The sequence below is a fragment of the Acipenser ruthenus genome, chromosome 2 (genome assembly GCF_902713425.1).
Source record: "Acipenser ruthenus chromosome 2, fAciRut3.2 maternal haplotype, whole genome shotgun sequence".
Lineage (NCBI taxonomy): Eukaryota > Metazoa > Chordata > Actinopteri > Acipenseriformes > Acipenseridae > Acipenser > Acipenser ruthenus.
In genome coordinates, this window is record NC_081190.1 from 3284507 (window position 1) to 3309492 (window position 24986).

Below are 24986 nucleotides of genomic sequence, written 5' to 3' on the forward strand. Positions count from 1 at the left end.
TTGCCAAACCTGATCTGGCTCGCCACATCTTCTGACAGCTGACAAATCCGTGCTCTGAAGTACTGCTGTACAGCACCTACCGGGAATGCAGAACACATACACAACTACTACTGTATTTGTGTTGTGCATTGTTTTTGAAAACATGCGAGGCACATTGCATGACAGACTATATATATATATATATATATATATATATATATATATATATATATATATATATATATATATATGTGAGTGTTGGTTGATTTAAAAATGGTAATTTTGTAATGCTGTAATGTACACAACCATAGCACTAGATGGCAGCAGCGGAGCTGAACGTGATTGTTGTGGTATGTGATTCTCTGTCGCTACTTCCTGGAAACAGCCAGCGCTGTATGTTGTGTGTGTGCGTGTTTAAATGAGTCTGTTTGAATGAGAGTGAGGGAGGGCTCTTGCCCGATTGTCTTTACCTGAGTGCTGTCAAGGTGCGGTAGGACCTTCATGTCGAATGTGACAAGGGCGTTGGAGGGAGCGTGTTTGAAAGGGGACGTTAGCAAGGTCAGTGTGCTGAACTTCAACAGGAACGACACACGGAGAGTGAGAAGATTTCATGTAAGAAAAGTACAAAGAATTGCAGCTTCTAGACTTTCTAGGTGTTTGAGGATATCCATCAGAAGAGAACGATTACAACATGAACACCGCCGGCGTGCATTGGTGCGCTTGAAATACAGTGCACATAGTTTTGATTAACATGCTGTTGTAATATAGTTAAATATATAGCCTACTGACTGTTTTAAGGGAAACGCAATGGGGGCAAACCTAGCCCTATTTAAGCATGTTAGTACTAGTTCCTACTGCAGTTAAACGTGGGGTTGAATTAGTGAGGTCACGGGTTTGTAAAGCAAGCAGTAACTTGATTGGTGATTTTTGTTCCAGGATGAAAAGGGTTCCTGTGTTGGCTCTGCTCCTCTGGATCTGCTTGCTGTTCTACGTGGGCATCTGGATTTTTTTAAGCGGGTTTCTGCTAGTGAAAGTAGAAGTGAACCGCAGCAGCTCCTGCAAAGACGAGCTCTTCTCCAAGCACGACAGCTCGCACACGGAACACTTCTGCTGGAGTGAGCCGCGCTTCAAAAGGGCGGTGATCCTGGTCATTGACGCCTTGCGGTTTGACTTTGCACGCTTTGACCCCGAGATCAAGGACCCCCGACCCTTTCAGAACAAGCTGGGGGTGTTGAGTGAGGTTGTGGCGTCTCGGCCAGCTCATGCCAGGCTGTACCCCTTCAGGGCTGACGCACCAACCACCACCATGCAGCGGATCAAAGGCTTTACCACCGGCTCGCTGCCCACCTTTGTGGACGTGTGCAGCAACTTCGGCACCAACGCCATCCAGGAAGACAACCTAATCCACCAGCTTGGGCAGAATGGTGAGTAGGGCAGTCCCCCGGGCTCAGATGCTAACGTTTCATTACAATCGCAATACCCGCTCCAGGTTTGCGCATGACAGGTGTTATGGAGAGCTTGCTGTGTGCATGCCGTAGCTGAGAGCACTACAGTGTAAGAGATAAGAGATGCAAATAACAGCAACATCATCAAATTTAGACTCTTAAATTATGTCGCCACCATACGCTGTATGTATGTAACACAGGCCAAACTGCAATAAAAAATAGACAAGCCTACTCCTAACCTTAAAATACATAATCTTTTTAAAGGATTGAACAGAATTTGAGTTTCTAATACATTTTGTGAGTGTAGGCACATTGTTTGAAAATGCTTGCACTCCATGGTTAGAGAGTCTAACTGTCCTCCAGCAATAAACCAAAGACTGGGCTGATCCGATTTTGCAGGGCAACAGATTAGTGGATGGGCTTCAGGGGCTCTTGTTTTCACACATGGAAAGCCTGTGAGCTGCTGAAATAGCACATTAAACCACCTCCGAATGCGGTACCAAGCAGTGAAATGAATGACCTTTAGGAACATGACTTTACAGCAGTGTATCACTCAATGTCTCTTTAGATGGCTGTAATGATTGGGTGTGACCTCTGACCTCTCTCCATGCTCTTCTCTCCCTTAGGGAAGCGGGTTGTGTTCATGGGTGATGACACCTGGGAAAACCTTTTCCCGAACCAGTTCCACAGATCCCTGCCGTTCCCCTCCTTCATAGTGAAGGACCTGCACACTGTGGACAATGGCATCTTGCAGCATCTCTACAGCACCGGTGAGTGCAGGAGAGGGCAGGGTGCCACCACTGCATCAGAGGAGGGATAGTTATAGTTACCACTTCATGCGAAATAAGATTGTTTTTGAAATGATAGTTTTTGAAGAGACCCCCGGATGTTTGTAAATTCAGCAGTAATGTAGAACTTGTCAGTTTTACTAAAGTTATAAACACCACAAATTGGGACAACATTTATCAAGGTCTTTACATTAAACTGCAGTTTGTTTTGGGTGAAAGAATACTGTTTCAAAACTAGCAAGAAGCAACTTGACTTGAGGGCTCGAAATTGTGCCAGATTTGGTTAAAACAATTTGTGTAGCACTATTAAGGTAAGTTGAAACCATCACTGTGTAAAAGGAAAAACAAATGGACAATGGTACAGAGCTAGCAGGAAACATTTATTGAGCAGCATGAAGGAGGAACTCTTTCACAGGAGCACATGCATGAGAACATAAAACAAGCTTGGGAGCGAGAAGAGACCTTTTGGCCAATCGAAGCTCGTCCCTTTTAGCACACCATTTGCCCCTACTAAGGGATATATTCTCAGAATCTGATTGTATTTGAAATGTTCTTAGTTTTTAGGGCTGTGTGAGCTACCATCCTTAGTGGAGCTACTTGGCAGAATTTTGTAGCGCTTTTGTTACTATTACGAAGTTTAGTAGCTCATGCAGCATATGGCCCTTAGGTTTTGCATTACTACCTGGTGCACACTTTTTCTTGAAGACCTTGATAAACTCTACGGTGCACAAGTAGCTGGATGCTGGGTATTGCTGAGTAGCTGGATGCTGGGCATTGCTGAGTAGCTGGATGCTGGGCATTGCTGAGTAGCTGGGTGCTGGGCATTGCTGAGTAGCTGGGTGCTGGGCATTGCTGAGTAGCTGGATGCTGGGCATTGCTGAGTAGCTGGGTGCTGGGCATTGCTGAGTAGCTGGGTGCTGGGCATTGCTGAGTAGCTGGGTGCTGGGCATTGCTGAGTAGCTGGATGCTGGGCATTGCTGAGTAGCTGGATGCTGGGCATTGCTGAGTAGCTGGGTGCTGGGCATTGCTGAGTAGCTGGGTGCTGGGCATTGCTGAGTAGCTGGATGCTAGGTATTGCTGAGTAGCTGGGTGCTGGGCATTGCTGAGTAGCTGGGTGCTGGGCATTGCTGAGTAGCTGGGTGCTGGGCATTGCTGAGTAGCTGGGTGCTGGGCATTGCTGAGTAGCTGGGTGCTGGGCATTGCTGAGTAGCTGGGTGCTGGGCATTGCTGAGTAGCTGGGTGCTGGGCATTGCTGAGTAGCTGGGTGCTGGGCATTGCTGAGTAGCTGGGTATTGCTGAGTTGTTGTGTACTGAGTCCCTCTCTCTGCAGTGGAAAGCAGTGACTGGGATGTGGTCATCGCTCACTTCCTGGGGGTGGATCACTGCGGGCACCGCTACGGCCCTGACCACCAAGCCATGGCTGACAAGCTCACCCAGATGGACCAGGTTGTCAGGTAAAGGCTTTTTTTTCTACTGGATATGCTGCATTCAAAGCCAGCACACAGCACTAAAGCAAGGCTGTTTAAAAGTCCCAGTCTTCTAACATTCTGCAGTAGAGCAGAATGGATCAGAAAGACTACATCAATATCAGGTGAAATGCAGCAGTTTGTTTGCTGGGCTTTCCTGCCCTCTACCAGACTGTGTCCAGCTTGATATTGAACAAGGTCACACAACCTCCTTGAGTCCTTAACCTGTAATCCACTGGACTGCCTCTCAGTACAGGGTCCAAATTAAGTACCTGGACCACAGCTTAATTAGCAGTGTAAGAGTAGACTGTGTTGTTTGTATTGTGATACGAGACCAAAAGCACAATATAGCTCATTGTATTTCATCAAGTGGTTCTTGGATGAAGGATAAGTGTATTTTATAACAGGACAAAAAGCACAGCCTTTTAAATGTCTCCTGACGAGAGTGTTGTAAAGCTCTGGTACTTCCATGTGGTATGGAGGTATCATGTGTCTAGGGAGAGCCCTGGGTTATCCCCCTGTGCTGTGCTGTGCTAGCTGTGCTGTAGGAACCCTTTTTGAGTGAGCTCCCTGCACTGTGCAGTACTGAAGGAATCATGTTTGAGTGAGCCCCCTGCACTGTACAGTACTGAAGGAATCATGTTTGAGTGAGCTCCCTGCACTGTGCGGTACTGAAGGAACCCGTTTTGAGTGAGCTCCCTGCACTGTACAGTACTGAAGGAGTCCTGCTTGTTGCGGTGCAGGTCTGTGATCGAGCGGCTCCAGAATGACACCCTGCTGGTGGTTCTGGGGGACCACGGCATGACGGACACAGGGGACCACGGTGGGGACAGCCAGAAGGAGACGGACGCAGCCCTCTTCCTCTACAGCCCCAGCGCGCTCTTCACTGCGGGACAGGAGAAGGTGAGGCGCTGCTGCTGCTGTGTGTGCCTGCAGGCTTGGAGATCTGCCATTTCCCAATATAGTGTAATAATTACTGAACCGCTTTGATTTACTTTCTTTCTGTTGGCTGTGTTTTGTGCAGAGGTACAGTATGGCACAATCTGTAATACAAAGAACTTTCTCTTTTAAAGCTATGAAAACACTTTACATGCAGCTTCCAGGATGTAATAAGCAGTGATGCAGCTCAGTTATGACTTTTCGGGGGTGTAAGAAAGACATGGCCTACCATCGATTGTTACGGACTATGCTCTTCCCAGCCTCTCTGTTCTCTGTGTTACCCGGTCAGTTTTTCCCCTTTCCAGGCTCTCCAAGAGGTTGTGCCCCAGATCGACCTGGTCCCCACGCTGGCCCAGCTGCTTGGTATTCCCATTCCCTACAGCAACATTGGGAAAGTGATGGTGGAGCTGTTTGCACTGGGATCCCCAGAGGACCAGAGTGCACAGGAGCGCCGACAGGCTGAGGCACTCTGGATCAATGCTAAGCAGGTATTATTATTTTGAAGCAGTTTCTTCGAGTCTTCGCTTCGTTCCTCATGACGTGTGATTATATCACGTTAAACGCACCCCATGTTGTGTCTTAATGCTCACATTTTTATTTCTAGTATAGATGCATTAATAATAACAATGGATCCTCAAACTATACAGCAATTTAATAACAATTGCTGAATTAACAAATATCAATTAAACATTGTGTAAACCTGGATCTTTGTTTTTTTAATTCTAGGTAAACCGTTACCTGGACACCTACTCGCTGGCAAACAAGGACCTTTCTCCAGTGATACTGGCCCACCTGAAGGACACGTTCCTGTTGGCTGCCGCAGAGTACAAGGCCTTGTTTGGGGGTCCACTTGCAGGTGGACCAGAGCACTCCTCCAGGGTCCAGGCACTCATTGCCACCTTCCAGCAGTACCTGAACCAGGTCAGGGAGACGTGCCAGGCCTCCTGGGCACGGTTCCACCCACTGCACATGGCGGCTGGCATCGCTGTCCTGGCGGCCGCCTGTGCCCTGTGTTTTATCACCTCCGACTTTGCCGATGTCGTTAGTGCTTCGTACAGGAGGCTGCTGTGGATCCCTATAGTCTGTGGCGCGGTGGCAGGTGGCGGGGTTGCTCTCTGGCAGTTCGTCACACGGAGCGAAGTGGATGTGCTGTCCTCACTCGGCATGGCGGCTCTTGTGTCTCAGCTGTCTTTCTTTTGGAATTTCTGCAGAGGGAAAGCCACCAGGGTCTTTGCGAACGAGCCCTCGGATTTGCTCAACGCCGCCGCTGACTCCGCCCAACAGAGACCAGCTCTGACGTGGCCCTGCGTCCCGCTGGTGATCTTCTTCCTCAGATGTGCCTCCCTCTTTTCGGACAGCTACGTGGTGGCGGAGGGTCGGGTGGCCACTTTCTTGCTCAGCACCCTGGCGATTTACATCCCTGTCCAGCTGAACTGGGCCGGTCGGCTGCTGCTGCCATTCGAAGCCCAGAAGTCGACTCCCCCATGTCTGCCGCCACAGCCCTCTACCCCGGCAGCTTCCTCCTCCTACAAGAAGGAGAGCCTGACCCTCCTGGGCTGCACGGGCTTCCTGGTGGCTTCCCTCTACGCCTCCCACTCTTTCCATGGCTGCCGAGACGAGCAAGGAGGCTGCGAGCCGTCAGCTTTCCTGACCCCCCTCTCGGGCTTGCGTGACATCCAACTGCGGAACTTTCGGTACCTGCTCTCTGTCTCCTCCGTCATCGCCTGGGTCTGCCTGGTCCGCAGGTGGATGCGCCACTACGGCAACATGAACAGCAAGAGCCCAGCCGTTCTTGTGGCCCGCTTCGGCCTACCCTTAGTGGCCATGTTTGTCTGTCTCTACTGGGCCATGAGCTCTGCGCCGTACGAGGGCTTCGGGAACCTGCAGGAGGTGGTCAAGCTGGCCTTGCTGGTCTTCCCGAGGGCTGTGTACGTCCTCTTTGGACTGGGGGTGACGGTCGTCTGCTGGGACCCCCTTACGGTGTTCCTGAAAACCAGGAAGGAGCCGGCGACCAGCCTGCTGCCCCCAACTTACCGGGCGAGCACCGGGGTGAGTCTACAGGCAGAGCTCCAGCACCTCATCCCGCACATCTACCAGCGCATGAGGAAGTCACTGAGGGCCGGGGAGAGAGAGGGCACAGGGAGGGAGGACGATGGCCAGCCCACGGTGGAGGCTTACGGACTGGGCACAGTGTATTCGGCCCCTCTGCTCCTGGTGTTGGCTCAACTCGGGCTGGTTCTGGCCATGCTGCACCCTGAGGGACTGATGCTGTCCTTCATGCTGCTGCTCCTGCAAGCCTGCGCCATCCTGCACATGCACTCTGCAGCCACCTCCCTCTCCACTCCGGGGAGCCGTGCAGGTGAGAGGGGGGAGTGCAGCCGCTGCTGCAGTATTCCCAATACTGAGATATTAAATTAATAGCAGGATCTCTACCACAATAAAAACGTGACCCTCTTTCATTGTTTGTCAGTGCTAAATCCAATTGTACAGGTATTTCAAGGCTTGAGAGAGAAACAGTTTAATTAACTGCACAGTGTTAACAGCACACAGCTCAGTAATCAACAGAAGAACATATGGTTTTAAACAGTGGAATTTATTTAAATATGAAGCTAATCACAAAACAGCCCACGTTTTTTCCTGATTTGTTCAAAGCACTGTACAGTGAATCTATCATTGAGCTAAGAAAAATAGGGTTACTTGTGGCAACCCTAAGGAATTTTCGGCACTTGTCAAAATGATACAACAAAAAATGAAGACGCTGGAAAAGTCTTCAGTGATCAGTTTGTTTTGTCTGACTTTTATTTTTATTTTTTTCTTCTAAGCTTCTTTTTAGCACTGGATATTAAAAAGTGCTTTAGAAATGATGAGATCTTCCTGCAGACTGTTTGTTTGTTTGTTTGTTTGTTTGTTTGTTTGTTTGCTGGGTGCTGATGTCGCTGGGCACTGTGGTGTTTCATCTCCTTGTGTTCTCCTCTGCTGTGTCTCTGCAGGATGTCTCTCTGTGTCCTGGTCTGCGGTGCTGATGTCGCTGGGCACTGTGGTGTTTCATCTCCTTGTGTTCTCCTCTGCTGTGTCTCTGCAGGATGTTTCTCTGTGTCCTGGTCTGCGGTGCTGATGTTGCTGGGCACTGTGGTGTTTCATCTCCTTGTGTTCTCCTCTGCTGTGTCTCTGCAGGATGTTTCTCTGTGTCCTGGTCTGCGGTGCTGATGTGGGGCTTGGCAGCCACCCAGTTCTTCTACTCTACGGGTCACCTGCCCACCTTCGCCTCGATCCAGTGGAACTCTGCCTTTGTGGGGTTAAGTGAGGTCCACGCTGGGCACCTGGCCCCTGCACTTTTGGTCACGCTCAACACATTCTCCTCACAGATCCTCTTCGCAGGTACGCTCTGACACCCTTCAAGAGGTTTTACACAGTACATAGACACATTGAGCAAGGGCATTCACTTCTTTGATTATGAAAGAAAAATGCATCAGTGCTTTGAGGTGGTTACACAAGGTTGTCATCAGCAAGCTTACTGGCCTGTAATGTATTGTTTTATAGTATGTGTTTACATAAGAATAGTTAAAACGGTATAACTAAGTTTAAGGTGAAGTCTTTTCCATCTGATAGGAACTTTCAGATGGCTGTATCACTTCAGTATCAATATCTAATTCTATATTATAAGTCATGTCCCCATTAGAAAATATTACTAGCAACTGCACTTATAACTCTGCCAAGCGTGTAGACTCTCCCTCAGATTGTCAATAAGACATTCTGAATATTGAAACCACAACGAATTCTATACGTTAATATCAACCTGCACTCTTTAAGACTGTCTTTACACCTGATGCAGCAACGAGTGAGCGAGACGTACATTCTGAATGATTCAGAGGTAGCCACGAGCATTTGTAAACGTACTTTTTAATTCCCTATTGTACTGAATATAAATGTTGTGCATCTGCCTGACCCCTTCCTCCGCAGTGAGCTGCCCTCTGCTGCTGTTGTGGCCCCTAGTGTGTGAGACGACGAAGGCAGGGAAGCGAGGGAGGAGAGCGGGAGAGGGGGAGGACGGAGAGGAGGCTGTGATGGAAATGAGGCTGAGAGAGAACCCAGACAGGTTCTCCACTGCTCTGCTGCAGCTCGGGGCTCGATACCTCTTCATACACGGAGCTCAGGTGAGTGCCTGGACAGGGAGTCGGGGCCGTGGGTCTGCACTAGGGTTACCAACTGTGCGGTTTTGGACCGGACATCGGGTTTTAAGGGAATTTGTACCGTGTACGGTCAGAACCACTGACCGGACAGCAAAAGTCTGGTTCTTGAGAATCTTGCTTACTCACTGTTCATTGCCGTTTGGGTAGTTCCATTCTCGCTGAGCCAGTCCACTGTGCAAACGTGTTTTGTGTTTTTTTCGGTCCGGTAAGTTTGAGAACTACACTGAAATGTATTCTGCGTTATTTTGCCATTCACTGCTTAGCGGGATCCGATTACTGAGCGTTTTATTTTTTTAAAAATCACACACAGCCCCCCCAATCACTTCACTCGCATTGCTGGTTTTGTCCGGTTTTGGAAAAATGTAAAGTTGGCAACCCTAGTCTGCACTGGTGTGAATGGGTCACTTAGAGTTTATGGATTAGCAAGTCAAGAAAAAGAGTTTGGAAATGAATGAAGAGAAAACAGAACAAACAAACTTTACACAAAGAAAGGTAAAAGTAAAGATGCATGAAGTTTTGGTGGGAAAAAGAGTACAGAAATAAATGGAGAGAAAATAAGATAAACCAAAGAATTATAAAAGTTAATATACACTTCAGATTAGGAGTCCTGTTACGGGAAGTCTTGCTGTTTAATAGGATTGTTACTAGTTAACAGAGTTGTTTTCAAATGTTAACCTTTGTCGGAGATATGCATGTGAAATCGAGGGTCTGTAGTTGTGTATTTACAGTAGTAGGAGCACAGTAAGGGTTTGTACTGTGTCTCTTCCATATACACATGTATGTCTCGCACATAATCATTGTGTTGTGTGTTAAAAAAACAATAGCACTCTAATGGAGGGCTTCTCATCATGGCTTTTTTGATTTGTTGTAAAAAAAAAAACCTACAATTGAAATGGCTGGTTTCACAGACCCTGATTCAGGACTGATCTTGGACTACCATATCTAAGTTAATATCAATTATGAAATAGCTCTTAATTTGAACTTTGGTTTTCTTCTTTTTCAGCTCTTGGCCTCTGTGTGTGCAGCAGCGATTCTGAGGAGACATCTGATGGTTTGGAAGATCTTTGCACCAAAGTGAGTATCTGGAAGTGGGTGTGGGCTTCTGCCCAGGTATCTGGGGCATGGGAAGGAAGGGAATATATTGGTAAATATCCTCATATCCAGGGAGTTGTGGCTTGGCTTTTTCTCATATCTTATTAATAAGCCACATTGATTGATCTACTGTAGCCTGGAGCGGAATGCATATTATTGATGACTGGGATGTAGTGGTGGCGGACGTTAGTGCTTATGTCGCATATAGAGAATCATTTAACCACTTGGAATGGAACTTGGTAAGGGCATTCTTCTTCGCAGGATTTTTAGAATATCGGAATCGGGGTATATGGAGGTGTGTGGGATTTGTAGTTACAGCATGGTCAGGATTATGCATGCTTCTTTAATACTTTTACTGTTATTGTTTCGTCTTCGTCAAGGTTTATTTTCGAAGCCTCTGGCTTTGCCGTGACCAGCGTGTGTGTGCTGTTGGGGCTGGCACTTGTGATGCGTGTGGACTCTGCAGTGAGTGACTGGTTTAAACGGCTCATCCCAGATCACTCCAGGTAGCCGTGGCCCAAGGCCCTGGACCAGGAACCAGAGAGGGGCAGCCTGCTACTGTTCTGAGGAGCGCTGGGAACTCAAACACGCTGGGACATCTTGCCACTTGGGAAAAGACATTCCTGGAATATGTGCATGATGAGTGTGTTTTGAACTTGCTTTCCTTTAGCAGTTTGCACGGCTCCATGGTTGGAAGTAAAGCACTGTATAACTTCCATAACGCCTTGGGGGGTAATACAAGAAAAACATGTGATTTGCTGATTCAGCTGGAAACAAACACACAACAGCTCTCAGCAAAGGAGCTGATGGAAGCTCTTTGAGCAGGGCATGGCAGCAGGTTTTTATCTGTCTCATTCTTTTACAGTTTTATTTATTTCTTTATTTTGGGGGGATGGGGACTTGCTGGCGTAGTACAGTTGATGCCTCTTTTTTTATTGGATTCTGTCGAGTCAGGAAGTGTATTGGCCTGAACATAAACTGAGTTTGATCAGTGATTGCTAAGACAGCTTGCATTGTCATTCACTTGCTGTAGTCCTTGACTCTGAAGAAAATGAATAAACTTGAATGTTGATTTGGTGAAGGATATCATGTGACAACCAACAATTCTAATTCTCACTGATTTTTATATACGGTCTGATTCGATTCAGTGCCGTTAGTAATTGATTATTTCAATTGAAATAAAGGCTTATAAATCAAACGGAAGAATGTTTCCACGTGTGTTTTATTTTCTAAGAGGAAAATACTAAATAAAAAATATTTTTTAGGTAGATGGGTAGAAATATATGAAAGCTAAACACATAATTAACTAGGTTGAGAAACTATATGAGAAAGATGGGGAATAAAGAGATGCATCTTCCAATGACAAATTAACAATTGCCATCCCTGGTTGTGTTGTGCATCTGATATGCAATGGTCTGTACAAATCTGGTGTTCTGCATCCGGTTTGCTATTTTATACATCTGTTCTGAGATCCCATTCTAGAATTAATACATTACCACTAAAACTAAACTGCTTTACAATGCAAATAGAAAAACTGCGCACCAGACATCAGATACATTTATTTAAAGTGACTATTTCTTACCTCAGCTATTCGTCAAATTAGTAGCCGTTTTAACCCCATTCTAAACACCAAGCTGCTCCCTCATCTTAGAAGTGAGTTGGAACCACTGATCCAGCGTTGTAAGTGCGGCTGCATCAAGTTTAAACATTGCTGCTTACATCTTTAGTTAATACTGCTTTAGGGCTACTACTGCAAGTGAGTCTCTTAAGCACTGTACAAAAGAGCTGGACCGGTTTGCACGAGCAGTTCTAGAGATTTGAACCTCATCTCAACGACAGGGTTAGAATTCGTAATGACGGTGCTTCACACAATGCTGTCCGTTACACTCTGCCTATCTTATTTCGATCAGCTGTACAAGTTTTGTTATCTGCGCCACCAAGAACAAAAGCTACGGTGTCACAAAAATAAAACTGCTGGCTACACCATTTTTTTTGTCAAATACAAACAAGTGTTTTATTGAAATATTTAAAGGAAACATATTTTAAATGTGCTCTGTTCTCAGTTGGCATTTTCTCTCATCAAGGTGACGGACCAGATGACTCTATATCACAGCCTCCAATGTGGACGCAGCGCCCTCTAAGGCCTGGATGACTATTGTCAGGTGCTTCCTGACCTGCTTCCAGTCGCTGTTTAACCCGCTGTTGTCTGCCTTTGCAAAGGCATCGGCCAAGCCAGGGAAAGTGGCCACACCCGAAGACCTGGAAGTCCAGATCACATGTCTGCAAAGAACCATGGAAACGAGAGAGTGAACAAACACACACACACGAATATATATACTGTAGAACAAGTTCTTGTGCTGTTGCTCACATGACTGATTATTGCGTCATCCCTGCTGTTTTGTGTGCTGGTAACTTACAAAAGCTGCATCTCCCTGTTTTTAAATCTGCTTTTAGTCTTAATAGGCAAGGTACTGTAGTTGATGCTGCAGACTGTAATAGCAGGTGATCAGTTGATAGGTGTTTTTGAATCCTGCAAAAAGATTATTGTGTTACAAGGAACAGTCTCAGAAATGTTTAATTTTTATATCTAACTCCTACAGGTTAGAAAGTCTTAGCTCACATATTACCACTTTGGTGCCATCCCCATTGTAGCTACACAGAGCCATTGCATTGCCATTGAACAGAAGAGTATTTACAAACCAGAGAAGGAGACCATTTGGCCCAACAATGCTCACCCGGTTCCTAGCAGCTCGTGGGAGATCATTAGCATGGGATGCCCAAACATATACTCCGAAGTGTGTTATCTGGAAGCAGTGTAAAGCAGTGGTGCTCACTTCTGGCCCTCAAGAGCCACACCAGTCCTTGTCTTTATTCCAAGCAGATGTTAATTCAGTTAACTGCCTCTTTGCAGGTTCAATGAACTATTTTAGAATCTGGACTGGACTGGATCTCAAGGGACAGAATTGAGTAAAGCATGTGGCAAGTTACCGGTAGTGGTATTTGTCTGGGAAGGCCATGGGGTCAAGGAAAGCCCTGTCCAGGAACATCAGCTGGTCATTAATCCTGCGAATCTTCAGAGGACTGGGAGGGCAAAGAGAAAACAGATTTACAAACGGACGACATCAGCTCTGGCTTCCAGCTGTTGAAAAATGCTGGTTATTTAGCAATACTGAAGAAAATCCACAAAAGGCCGGTTTCACAGACCCCGATTAGCACTAAACCACAAGTAACATTAGCATTAGTTTAGGGAGTCCAAATTCGGTCTATCTGGGAAACCACACAATGATTTTTGAGACTGTGCTTGAATTCACTGACCAAAAGTAGTAATTATTTGAGCACATGAAAGTATTTTTTTCTTTCAACATTTTTAATATGGGTTACCAGTGCTTCATACAAACATTGTCTGTTATTCTTGTGTAACCAAGCTGAACCTTTCTGTCCATTAAAAAACGACAGCATCTATCCAATGTATGGTCAGCAGGTGTCACTGTTGCTCTGTTTAAAGGTGATGTCTTCTATGGCACTAGAATCTTATGATACTAAAATGGAACGATAATTTGATAACAATATTTTAAAGTAAAAGTCTTGAAAGCCAATCAAATCAGCTGTGGAAATGTCCATGTTATAAACAGGCAAAATATTTTATGAACACATTATCACTGATTTAAAAACTGTTCTTGCTCCATTTATCACATGAATTTCACATTTTCTAAGAGTTGCTTACTGAATTGGAGACTTCAGGAATATTTTACATGTCCAATCCGAATCCAGGATATCCTGCATGCATGCTCAAAACAGAAGTAAATACAATAATCATCTAAAAATACATTTTAAAAAGCCCTCACGTTTCTTTGGCCATGTCCGAGTTGTGGATTTGTTGGTTCAGAAAGGAGGTGGCTTCACGGAACCTTTTTACAGCTGTGTTTAATGGCTCTGAAGAAAAAAAGGTAATATCATTAAGCAGCCTGGAAATGAAAGAGCTATAGCTAATGAAAGCAGTAGAGGACCACTGCTTAAGGAACAATATGTATCTAAGAAGTGACATGGAAAGCAGAGATATGGCTCCAATGAAGGAACAGGCTTGATAAATATCATACACAACAGTCTTCAATTTCTATTCATTTCAGCCAAACTAGAACCAAGCAACCAAGCAATATAACTGATAGTCTTTTAGGGTCTCTCGGTCGAGTTTTCTCTTTTGGTAACATTACCATTAGACCTGTCTTCACTGCAGAGTGGTTCAACACTGTGCCAGTAAGCCTCCCTTACCCAGCGAGATGCCCATGGTGCTCATCTTGTCTGTGAAGCTGTCTGCGGCAGTGCTGTAGTACTGCTCCACTGTCTCGGCGTAGTCGCTGGGGTTGAATGGGATAACGAGGCTGTCTGCCAGCCGCAGCAGCACATTGCCAGCGGTGCGAGCCACAGTCTGGTGACTCGTGAACCCTGGGGAGTGCAATCAAACACAGTGGATCGGAATTACACTCGAGGTAAAGCCACAGCCTCATTCAGACACTGCAGAAGAGGTTTCAGAGTGATTTAGGAGTGGTTTTGATCAAGCCATACCCTACCGAGATGAGATGTTTTTAGAGCATTTTACAGCACCACAGAATCCACCTGGGTTGCATCAACCACCTATCAGTTCATATCCTGGAATTACCCCTAAAAGTAGGCGGTTGACGCAATCCAGGAGATTTCTCAGTGCTGTAAAATGCTCTAATACTCCTGGGGTGGCTAATCCCAGGGGGGTGTAAATTGATCAGAACAACACCAGTTGCTCTTATTGCTAGTTTGAATTCAGGGGGGTTCTGGATAACACTAAATGTTATTCACAACTAAAATAAAAAAAAAGTCATTCAAAACATTTTATTTTACAATAATACTCCAGATTATAAACACGAAAGTAGCGCAGTTTATTTGAAATAAGGAGTTTTAGTAATTTAAATATGGAGTCTTTCGCATACCTGGGTCTATGTACTTGGAAGTGTAGTCGAAGGTGTCATAGGCAGTGTGATAGGCAGGATAGATTCGGGCTTTGGTTTTACTCTACAAGAGGAAAGAAATCTTATATATTAATATTAAACAACACTGAGAACTGCTCATTCACCCATTGAGGATCACAGGGTTCTGAGTATAAATATAAAACTCTGGATATATTTAGACACAAATATAATGTATTTAATTATGCACATAGACACAGGTAACTTGGGGTAAAATCCTATTTTATCATATTATTACATTTTTAATATACTTCCATTTTTTTTAAAATACATCTTTCCATGTTTTAAAAAAGCTTCTCTTTAACTCCCAAGCTATTAAGCATGCATGTTAAATGCACGACAGCCCAGCCCAGCAGTGAAGGTAAGTGCATTACCCTGTTGTAGGTGTAGGCAATGTCCATGGAGGTGATTCCCAGGTAGTGCATGAAGGCAGCGTAGTCACTGCCAGCCCCAGTTAAATATCCAAGACTGAAGAATGGAGAAGCAACACAAAACTGCGTCAGTGAAGCTCAGACACAGCAGCTCATTAATGCTGCAATCTGCCAGTCTGTCTCTTTAAGACCTGTCTTGTGCACCTGCTTAAAAACGCACCTCACCGTACAAAGGTAAAAAGTATTTCATTGTTCGGATTTATTGCAGCCATACAGAAGTGTCTTAAAGGTGTTATACTGCAGCCAATAAACCAATTCAACACATTGAAACACTCGTTCTATCAGAGGTATTTATGATCAAAATGATACCCTGCACATACAAGGTTACATAAAACTTGCACTTAGGACATTTCACCTGGAGAGTGAAATTGTCCCCACCCCTCCTCGACTGCCATTAACCAACCAGCTTCCTTACCCTGACGACTGACAAGCTTTCCAGCCAGTGGCATGTTTTGGCCCCGAAGACAATACCGATTGATTGCTCACCTGGGAATGATCCCATAGCTGGGGCTGCTCCGATTGGAATACCGGATCCAGTTGTCGTAAACGGAGGTGGTCTGGGATCCGGGAGTCTTCACCTGGAGTAAGACAATAGAGGAATTGTTTAGATAGCTTCCCCCTTTGCTCCTGAACACATAAGAGCAGCTGAACAGTCATGGGTGATGTTTGTATCTGTCCCTGACAGGGTTGAAGACGGCTCCTCAGCCTGCCATGTAACTGTCCAGCATGTCTGCTCCTCCCTGCTTCTGCTACCTGCTTGGCTGCTGTGAAGATGACACTCTGGGCTGCTGGGGATCCTTGGGCCCTCAGAGTGGCGTTTGCTGCGGGAGGGAAGCAAAGAGATTAATATGAACCGGGACACAAGAAAGACCAGCCCCAGGAACATTAAAAACATGACATACACAGCTTTCAAATCCTCCAGCTCCAGGTTATGAGGTAAAACTGCCACATACGTCTGAATTTTCCAACTCAGAACAGAATAGGAAATGTCATCACTAGTCAACTAGTTTAGTGTCCAAATGAAATATAAATTTAACATTTGCAGCATTGCATACAAATCAAGTTTCTTACCAAAAACAGAGATATCCACATTGATATAGGCGATGGTCCTGTCCCTCAGCTTGCTGTAGTATTCCTGCAATGGTACAGCATAATCAAACTAGGAGCATTTAAAGATGAAGGTACTGTACAGGAAGAAATGAGAATCACTGCATCAGCAGAACTGGATCCCCAGGAGAGTTGTATTAAACATACAGTATAAAATGGCTAAACACAGTCAAACAAATTTTTGTTTGCCAACCAAACTGCTGGACTTTTGTTTATTGCTCAAATGAAAAACAAAAGGGCAGTTAATGAATTGTTACCTCAGCATATTCTGTTGAGCCGATCAAGCCAAACTCTTCTGCACCCCAGCTCCCAAAAATGATGGATCTGCGTGGCCTCCACTTCCCTGGTAGAGACACGGCCGGGTTGAAAGGTTAGGGCTCTGTCAGCTCCCTGCACAGCCTCAGGGCCAATGTACATCAATAAAGGGCCCTGCTTTTGTTTCAGCCCCAGGCTTTTTCACATGAAAATATGGGGCATGTATTTAAAAAAAATAGATTTTTCAAATGTGTCACTAAATTAAAAAGAGGCACATTTTTCAACACTCTGGTTAGCCTCCGCTTGAGAGATTCCTGTACCTTCTTTCACCATTTTCCCCAGGACCCGAGTGATCTCCAGCATGACAGCAGTGCCGCTGCTCGGGTCGATGGCTCCGTGCACCCAGCTGTCTCTGTGATTGCCGTAGATAACGTACCGGTCTGAGGAAGAAGAGCCAGGTTTAAAAAAGCACTTCATTCATTTGACCAGAATCGTTTCAATTGCACCTGCGTCCCAGTTTAAGGACACACTGCAGCCGTGCTCAGCGCAGTAGCTGAAATAACAGTCACACCACAAGCAGCCTGCAGGGTTGAGAATACTGAGTCTGTCTGATGTTTGGTTTTTTGTGTGTGGCTTGGTGAGGGGTCTGCTGTGTATAGCTTTTGTTTTAATCGTTATCACAGATTATTATATTGGCAGACATGCAGTACCTCACATTAATGAGTGCTTGCATGCATGGTGTGTGTGTGTGTGTGTGTGTGGTATGCGTGTGTAGTATGTAAAAAGGAACCCTGACCTGGCTCCACGCTCCCCCGAATCACCCCCATCACATTGGCCGAGTCTTTCATCTCTTCTTTGTTGTAAACATTCACTTGAACATCACTGCAGAAGAGCAATAACAACACCCCCTATCACAGTTATTCAGGAATCAATGCCCATTATATAGAAGGCATAAAGGTGTATTAACACAAACTCAATACATATAAGTATATTAACAAGAACAGACTCAATACATAAAGGTATATTAACACAAACAGACTCCATACATAAAGGTATATTAACAAGAACAGAGTAAAGTTGCCTTTAAAAAAACTGTCTCTAACAAAACATTCCTTAAATAGTTTTTTGTGAATACTGCACGTTTTGGGATGCTGTAGGGTCCATGATGTCATTAGAATCAGACACTACTGTGCGTACTGTTGGAAACGCTGGAGGGGGAGAAACATGGATGAGAAAGGAAAGGGTACCTGTTTGCAAATGCACTGGTGTTGCTGAATCCAGGACCGAGTTTGTATGTGCAGTTAAAGGATCCTTGCCACACTGCTGGGGCCTCATCACCATCCAGTTTACTAAATCAAACAGCAAAAGGGTTACTCATACTGAGCAATGTCTTCTAGTTACCATATACCCTCGATGACAAACCACTTCTAAATAGTCATGCCACTCATCTTGTCTTGCTATCGATCACATGACTTTAGGTTAGTGCTCCATAGCGCAGATGGAGTCACTTGGAAGCCTCTCATCCGGCCCCAAACTGGTTAGGATACTCTGCCATCAGAACATTGAGAAACCTGTCCGTCATCCACACAGCAGAGACTTACTAACCAGATCAGAGCATAAGCATCTTCAAATCCGATTGGCTGAGTGGCGATAGGTGGTATTCCTGTGATGTCACTCACTGGCATCCTGTATGTGTGTTCTGGAAAGCAAGAGAGTCGAGTCAGAGGGATGAAATGATGCCCCATTGATTTTAGTTTGAGCAGCAATGCAATATCCTGCAGCATATCTCCATAGCCATTACATTTCTTCATGATCCTTTGTGCTCCCTGTTAAGAACCACGGTTACCTTTAGCAGCGTAGTACGGGGTAAGCAGGTCTCCGAAGTAGCCATTGAAAGAGCCCCTCTCAGCCCCCGATGGGGGCAGGTACCAGGAGTGGGGGTAGGTCTCATTATCGTCCGACATCTTTCCATCGTTAATATCCGCGGGGTCTGTGTAAACGAGCACCCCAGCCACTCCGAACCTGGCTCCGTTTATCGCCTTCAGACACAGAACACACATGTTGAGATGACACTGTAGAGCCTGGAGGGTATTCTAATCCAGCTTGTTCATTTACCAGCGCGTGACTCAGTGAGGGGTCCCCCGGCACATGCAAATGGGAAATATCTAGAAGTATTGTGCAGATTTGTAGTAGGTCTGGGAGCTTTAATCCCTATATTTTGTTTAGCACCTCCCCAAATGGCAAGCTAGCCAGCCATGTTATACTGTGGCAGGAATGGCCTGACTGACCATCCCCTGTCACACAGCATCTTGACCCCTTTCTACTTCCTGCCACTGAACAGCCTATGAAACTGAAACACTGACTCTGGAGCCTATATGGCTGCAAACTTCACTTTGATGAACATTTTTTAAAATAGTTTTACTGCTACATTTCTGTGCATTAGACTGAATTTATACAGTATTTAATAATATATTTTCCTACACTGTACACTTACTACTATGTAAACAGTAACTGAAAACATTACACGCAGGGCACCGGTTTGACCAGCAGAGGGACATGGTTAGCAGTTGGTGATTGGGGTACGTCAAGGTCTGTTCGGCCATATTTTTAACTTCCATATTTTGAAAATTCCATGTAAATGACACAAAACTGAGAGGCAAAAATCCATAGAGCGATTCAAAGGCCAGGAATAGTCGTACTTAAGTTGGTTGTTTGGTTCTAGTTTTGTAAAAAAAAAAAAAATAAAAAAAAAAATAATAATAATAATAATAATAATAATAATAATAATAATAATAATAATAAATCAGCAGCTTTTTTCTCCTTTAAAAAAAACAAAGTTAAAGACTGGAGTAAATGTTTTGAAAACACAGTGTCACGCTTGATTATTAACAGTGCTAAAATAATTTCCCTCTTGCTGGATGTTTTCAAGGTTTAAGATAATATTATATTTTGCTTACTAAACAGAATGAATAAATAGAATTCTTCCTCGACTGAATCATTCATCTCGGGGAAGAGTTTGCCCTGCACAGTTCTTCACAGTATCACAGGTGTTTCCAGCCCAGCCCTCGCAGGAACGTGTGTACAGTATGTAGTCTGCATGTGGAAGCAGTGTGTAACAGCAGCGAGCTCGGAGCTGCAGCTTACCTTATCGGCCCGGCCAGCCCCGCCGTACCTCACAATCGCAATGGTGCCGGTCAGGTCAATGGTCTTGTTCAGGAATTCGTAATCACTGACTTTCCCCTGGTTTGCATAAACAAGCTTTCCCTAAAACAAAAATATATAAATCAATCATGTATAGAAAAGTACTGTTAAGGATATCCAGTGTAGGTATGTCATGTCATTGTGTGCACAGAGCACACTGTATGGGGCCAGTCTTAAAAACAACAGCAATATGCTTCTGTTTAATAGTAGTTCATGAGTACTGTCTTCTTTATAGTGATTTCTAATAAGTGAATACATTGTGTGTATGCATGTCTCTCATTAGAAGAGGTGAAACTGCACAGGATGAGATCTCTGGAACAGTAAGAGATGAAACTGCACAGGATGAGATCTCTGGAACAGTAAGAGATGAAACTGCACAGGATGAGATCTCTGGAACAGTAAGAGATGAAACTGCACAGGATGAGATCTCTGGAACAGTAAGAGATGAAACTGCACAGGATGAGATCTCTGGAACAGTAAGAGATGATACTGCACAGGATGAGATCTCTGGAACAGTAAGAGATGAAACTGCACAGGATGAGATCTCTGGAACAGTAAGAGATGAAACTGCACAGGATGAGATCTCTGGAACAGTAAGAGATGATACTGCACAGGATGAGATCTCTGGAACAGTAAGAGATGAAACTGCACAGGATGAGATCTCTGGAACAGTAAGAGATGATACTGCACAGGATGAGATCTCTGGAACAGTAAGAGATGATACTGCACAGGATGAGATCTCTGGAACAGTAAGAGATGAAACTGCACAGGATGAGATCTCTGGAACAGTAAGAGATGAAACTGCACAGGATGAGATCTCTGGAACAGTAAGAGATGATACTGCACAGGATGAGATCTCTGGAACAGTAAGAGATGAAACTGCACAGGATGAGATCTCTGGAACAGTAAGAGATGAAACTGCACAGGATGAGATCTCTGGAACAGTAAGAGATGAAACTGCACAGGATGAGATCTCTGGAACAGTAAGAGATGATACTGCACAGGATGAGATCTCTGGAACAGTAAGAGATGAAACTGCACAGGATGAGATCTCTGGAACAGTAAGAGATGAAACTGCACAGGATGAGATCTCTGGAACAGTAAGAGATGATACTGCACAGGATGAGATCTCTGGAACAGTAAGAGATGATACTGCACAGGATGAGATCTCTGGAACAGTAAGAGATGAAACTGCACAGGATGAGATCTCTGGAACAGTAAGAGATGAAACTGCACAGGATGAGATCTCTGGAACAGTAAGAGATGAAACTGCACAGGATGAGATCTCTGGAACAGTAAGAGATGAAACTGCACAGGATGAGATCTCTGGAACAGTAAGAGATGAAACTGCACAGGATGAGATCTCTGGAACAGTAAGAGATGAAACTGCACAGGATGAGATCTCTGGAACAGTAAGAGATGAAACTGCACAGGATGAGATCTCTGGAACAGTAAGAGATGATACTGCACAGGATGAGATCTCTGGAACAGTAAGAGATGAAACTGCACAGGATGAGATCTCTGGAACAGTAAGAGATGAAACTGCACAGGATGAGATCTCTGGAACAGTAAGAGATGATACTGCACAGGATGAGATCTCTGGAACAGTAAGAGATGAAACTGCACAGGATGAGATCTCTGGAACAGTAAGAGATGATACTGCACAGGATGAGATCTCTGGAACAGTAAGAGATGATACTGCACAGGATGAGATCTCTGGAACAGTAAGAGATGAAACTGCACAGGATGAGATCTCTGGAACAGTAAGAGATGAAACTGCACAGGATGAGATCTCTGGAACAGTAAGAGATGATACTGCACAGGATGAGATCTCTGGAACAGTAAGAGATGAAACTGCACAGGATGAGATCTCTGGAACAGTAAGAGATGAAACTGCACAGGATGAGATCTCTGGAACAGTAAGAGATGAAACTGCACAGGATGAGATCTCTGGAACAGTAAGAGATGATACTGCACAGGATGAGATCTCTGGAACAGTAAGAGATGAAACTGCACAGGATGAGATCTCTGGAACAGTAAGAGATGAAACTGCACAGGATGAGATCTCTGGAACAGTAAGAGATGATACTGCACAGGATGAGATCTCTGGAACAGTAAGAGATGATACTGCACAGGATGAGATCTCTGGAACAGTAAGAGATGAAACTGCACAGGATGAGATCTCTGGAACAGTAAGAGATGAAACTGCACAGGATGAGATCTCTGGAACAGTAAGAGATGAAACTGCACAGGATGAGATCTCTGGAACAGTAAGAGATGAAACTGCACAGGATGAGATCTCTGGAACAGTAAGAGATGAAACTGCACAGGATGAGATCTCTGGAACAGTAAGAGATGAAACTGCACAGGATGAGATCTCTGAAACAGTAAGAGATGATACTGCACAGGATGAGATCTCTGGAACAGTAAGAGACTCATAACAGTTTTTAAAAGCCGTTCCTGCAGTTGCCAGGGTGAGGACGGCACTTAATATCTGCTGTTCCTACAGAGCTGCACTCAATGTGAGCAGCGGACAGACACAACCTTACATTATGAGTTTTACTTAATCATTTACAGCATAAGGAAGTTAATCTTTAGCACTGCTTCTAATCTTAACCTTTGTCAATATCATTTTCGGTTCATGATAACCTGAATAATACCCTTATCTAGCGGAGTCCTTACTGATAGGGGGGGGGGGGGGTTGCAGTACTTTTGTTCTGTCTTTGTTGTAATAAAGGAACTTGATCTCAGTAAACCAGGCTGGTATTGTACTTACTCAACCTGCTGCTCCTGGATTGAGGTATACATTCTGAAACATGGCATTAACAACAACTCTTGTTTTTCTCTTTCTGTGATTGTGATGTAATACTGAAGTAATAAAAACCATTCTATGTACAACTATCTGACCTTTGTCTCTCTGCTAAGTTGTTTAACAAGGACAACACAAATAAATAAATAAATAAATAAATATATATATATATATATATATATATATATATATATATATATATATATATATATATTTAGCTCAAAGGGTGCACACGACAATGGTCTGCAGCGAGAGTGGTTGGTGGTGTCAGTGAGGTGCTGTGTGATCAGTGCTGAACACACTCACCTTTGGGCGCCCCGCTGGTGCGTATGCAGCGTAGGGCTGCACCACCTCCGGGTCATTTTGATCTTCTGTGTAGGCCTTCTCCTTGAGCCTGCTGGTGTACTGGATTGTGTCGGTTGGCGAAACTTCAAAAACAAAAATAAAAGTATCGGACTGTATACGACATTGATGTAACTGTGCGCGCTAGTCACTAAACTTTAACTTATTTAAAGAATGTATTTTATAAAAAAAACATTCACAAAATACCAACAATAAGGGTTATTCCAACAAACTTTTCTCTATTCATGGAAACAGATCTTGAAAAAAAAACATTTGAACTTAGAAGACATTAAAAAATACTTTCAGTTGAAACGTTTCTTGAGTTTCATTCAATACTTACACTTTCCTTGAGAGAAGACGATGTAGGATCATGCAACACTGCGCAATGGAAACAGCTGAGATGAGGGTGTTATGATCTCTTACCTACTGTGAAGCAGTTTGGTTTGTTCTTATCAGGGAAGGACAGGAACACCTTGTAGGTCTGTCTCCACGCGTCATCCAGCCCGGTGTTGGGGTCCTTCCATCGATCCAGCATGAACTTCACCAGCTTCTCATCCCCGGGAGTGGTGGCCATGTGGGGCTCCGAGGCCAGAGTCCTGGGGGGGGGGGCACAAAGTGTTAAAGAGGGGCTCGTTCAGCACTTTCACCTCCGGAGGCAGGGTGTGAACCTGGCTGACCACATCCCTTGGGATTGTTAGTCTTCATTTTAGCCCCCAGCGAACGTTATTATAATCGACATCACGAAACCTCCACACTTTTAGCAGTTCCTGTTTAAGCAGGGCCCAGGGCTTGAGTGACAGAGCTGTTATGAAGGTATGGGAGAACTACTAGCCATAGAGAAGCATAGTATAAGCGACAGGGCTTATCAGTTGTTTAAGAAGCCTTTATTCTTACTGCATTATTTATACACAAAAGAATATAGAGTACATGATAGGGATGGAAATTAGACTCCCAAAAGATCTTGCACAATGCAAAGCGTAATCGTGTGAAATCAGTCCTGGTAGCGCACTGTGACCCTATCCATACAGAAAGAAAATACATTTTCAATACATTGAAAACATACATATGAACAATATATTTTATATATGATAAATGCAGGTACAACATATATATTGTAATGCTATATATTTTAAATGTATGAACCATACAGACTATATATTAAAATATGTATTTTCTTTCCATTTTGACAAGGCTGTCTTGGCAGGAGTTTTCCAGTTTGCTTGTCCAGCCTGTGCAATTGTAAGGTGGTTACCTACTTCAGGTTCTGCTCAATGTTCTTGTTGTCCACCTCCTTGATGAACTGCTCAATCAGGGCCTCGTCCACATCTTGGGACACCTCGCTGACCCATGCTGGAGACGAGTCCTGCGATATCCCAAAATGCCCCACGAGGATGCCCACAGTCAGGAGCGCTGCCCCCGAAACTCCGAACAGCAGGATCTTCTTCAACATCGTGCTCCGGGACTCCTCCTAACTCAGAGTGAACCAGTAGGTGCAATCACTGCAAAACACCACAGTGCTGGCTTTATGCTTGCCATAAACATCACCTGATAAGAACCTTGCAGGACATGCACCTGATTAGAGTTTACTCATTAGCCAGCCTCAGAAGATGCTAAGGTGTTTTTTTCAACAACTGAACTTCAGGTTAATAATGATATATATACAGCTCCAGGGTCACAGTGCTCAATAAAGCTAGATGTATTTCTTAAATACTAGCAAAAAAGTATTCCTTTAGCTGGCCTGTACATAGTTATCCAGAACAACGCTCCCACTTGAAATCGGTAGGCGTTCACAGTACCCCTGGTTACAGGCGACAGGATGAAGTCGGGGTAGTTGTGATCGTGCCACTTCAGGAATTACGCCTAAAGAAAAATGTTTATGTATGTTTGTGAAAAATCATAATAAAAATGTTAAACATTAATATGCATTTGTTACATATGTTTTCAA

The 24986-nt window shown here is 44.5% G+C and overlaps 2 protein-coding genes across 5 annotated transcripts; one reads left to right on the forward strand and one right to left on the reverse strand.

Annotated features, from left to right (window-relative positions):
* The first annotated feature begins 288 nt into the window (after positions 1 to 288).
* Positions 289 to 11105, forward strand: LOC117403839 (GPI ethanolamine phosphate transferase 3-like). 4 transcript variants are annotated; one of them, XM_058986430.1, is made up of 11 exons: positions 289 to 329; positions 916 to 1403; positions 2051 to 2194; positions 3543 to 3666; positions 4422 to 4581; positions 4923 to 5105; positions 5344 to 6976; positions 7792 to 7995; positions 8578 to 8771; positions 9811 to 9881; positions 10280 to 11105. In XM_058986430.1, exons 2-11 carry the CDS (start codon positions 917 to 919, stop codon positions 10407 to 10409), a joined length of 3330 nt encoding a protein of 1109 aa, XP_058842413.1. In that variant the 5' UTR covers positions 289 to 329; position 916; the 3' UTR covers positions 10410 to 11105. The 4 variants fall into 4 exon arrangements, with proteins under 4 accessions (XP_058842413.1, XP_058842401.1, XP_058842407.1 ...); XM_058986418.1 differs by lacking the exon at positions 289 to 329 and adding an exon at positions 338 to 591; XM_058986424.1 differs by lacking the exon at positions 289 to 329 and adding an exon at positions 338 to 537.
* Positions 11106 to 11927: 822 nt separating this feature from the next.
* LOC117403805 (aminopeptidase NAALADL1-like) lies at positions 11928 to 24803 on the reverse strand. The gene is made up of 19 exons (XM_058986445.1): positions 24298 to 24803; positions 23465 to 23637; positions 23006 to 23127; positions 19834 to 19953; positions 18536 to 18728; positions 18295 to 18388; positions 17937 to 18038; positions 17486 to 17571; positions 17010 to 17129; positions 16692 to 16777; positions 16399 to 16462; positions 16081 to 16148; positions 15814 to 15905; positions 15271 to 15364; positions 14861 to 14942; positions 14169 to 14342; positions 13745 to 13832; positions 12888 to 12980; positions 11928 to 12179 (listed from the first exon to the last, which is right to left on the reverse strand). Exons 1-19 carry the CDS (start codon positions 24489 to 24491, stop codon positions 12002 to 12004), a joined length of 2223 nt encoding a protein of 740 aa, XP_058842428.1. The 5' UTR covers positions 24492 to 24803; the 3' UTR covers positions 11928 to 12001.
* Between the last annotated feature and the right edge of the window lie 183 nt (positions 24804 to 24986).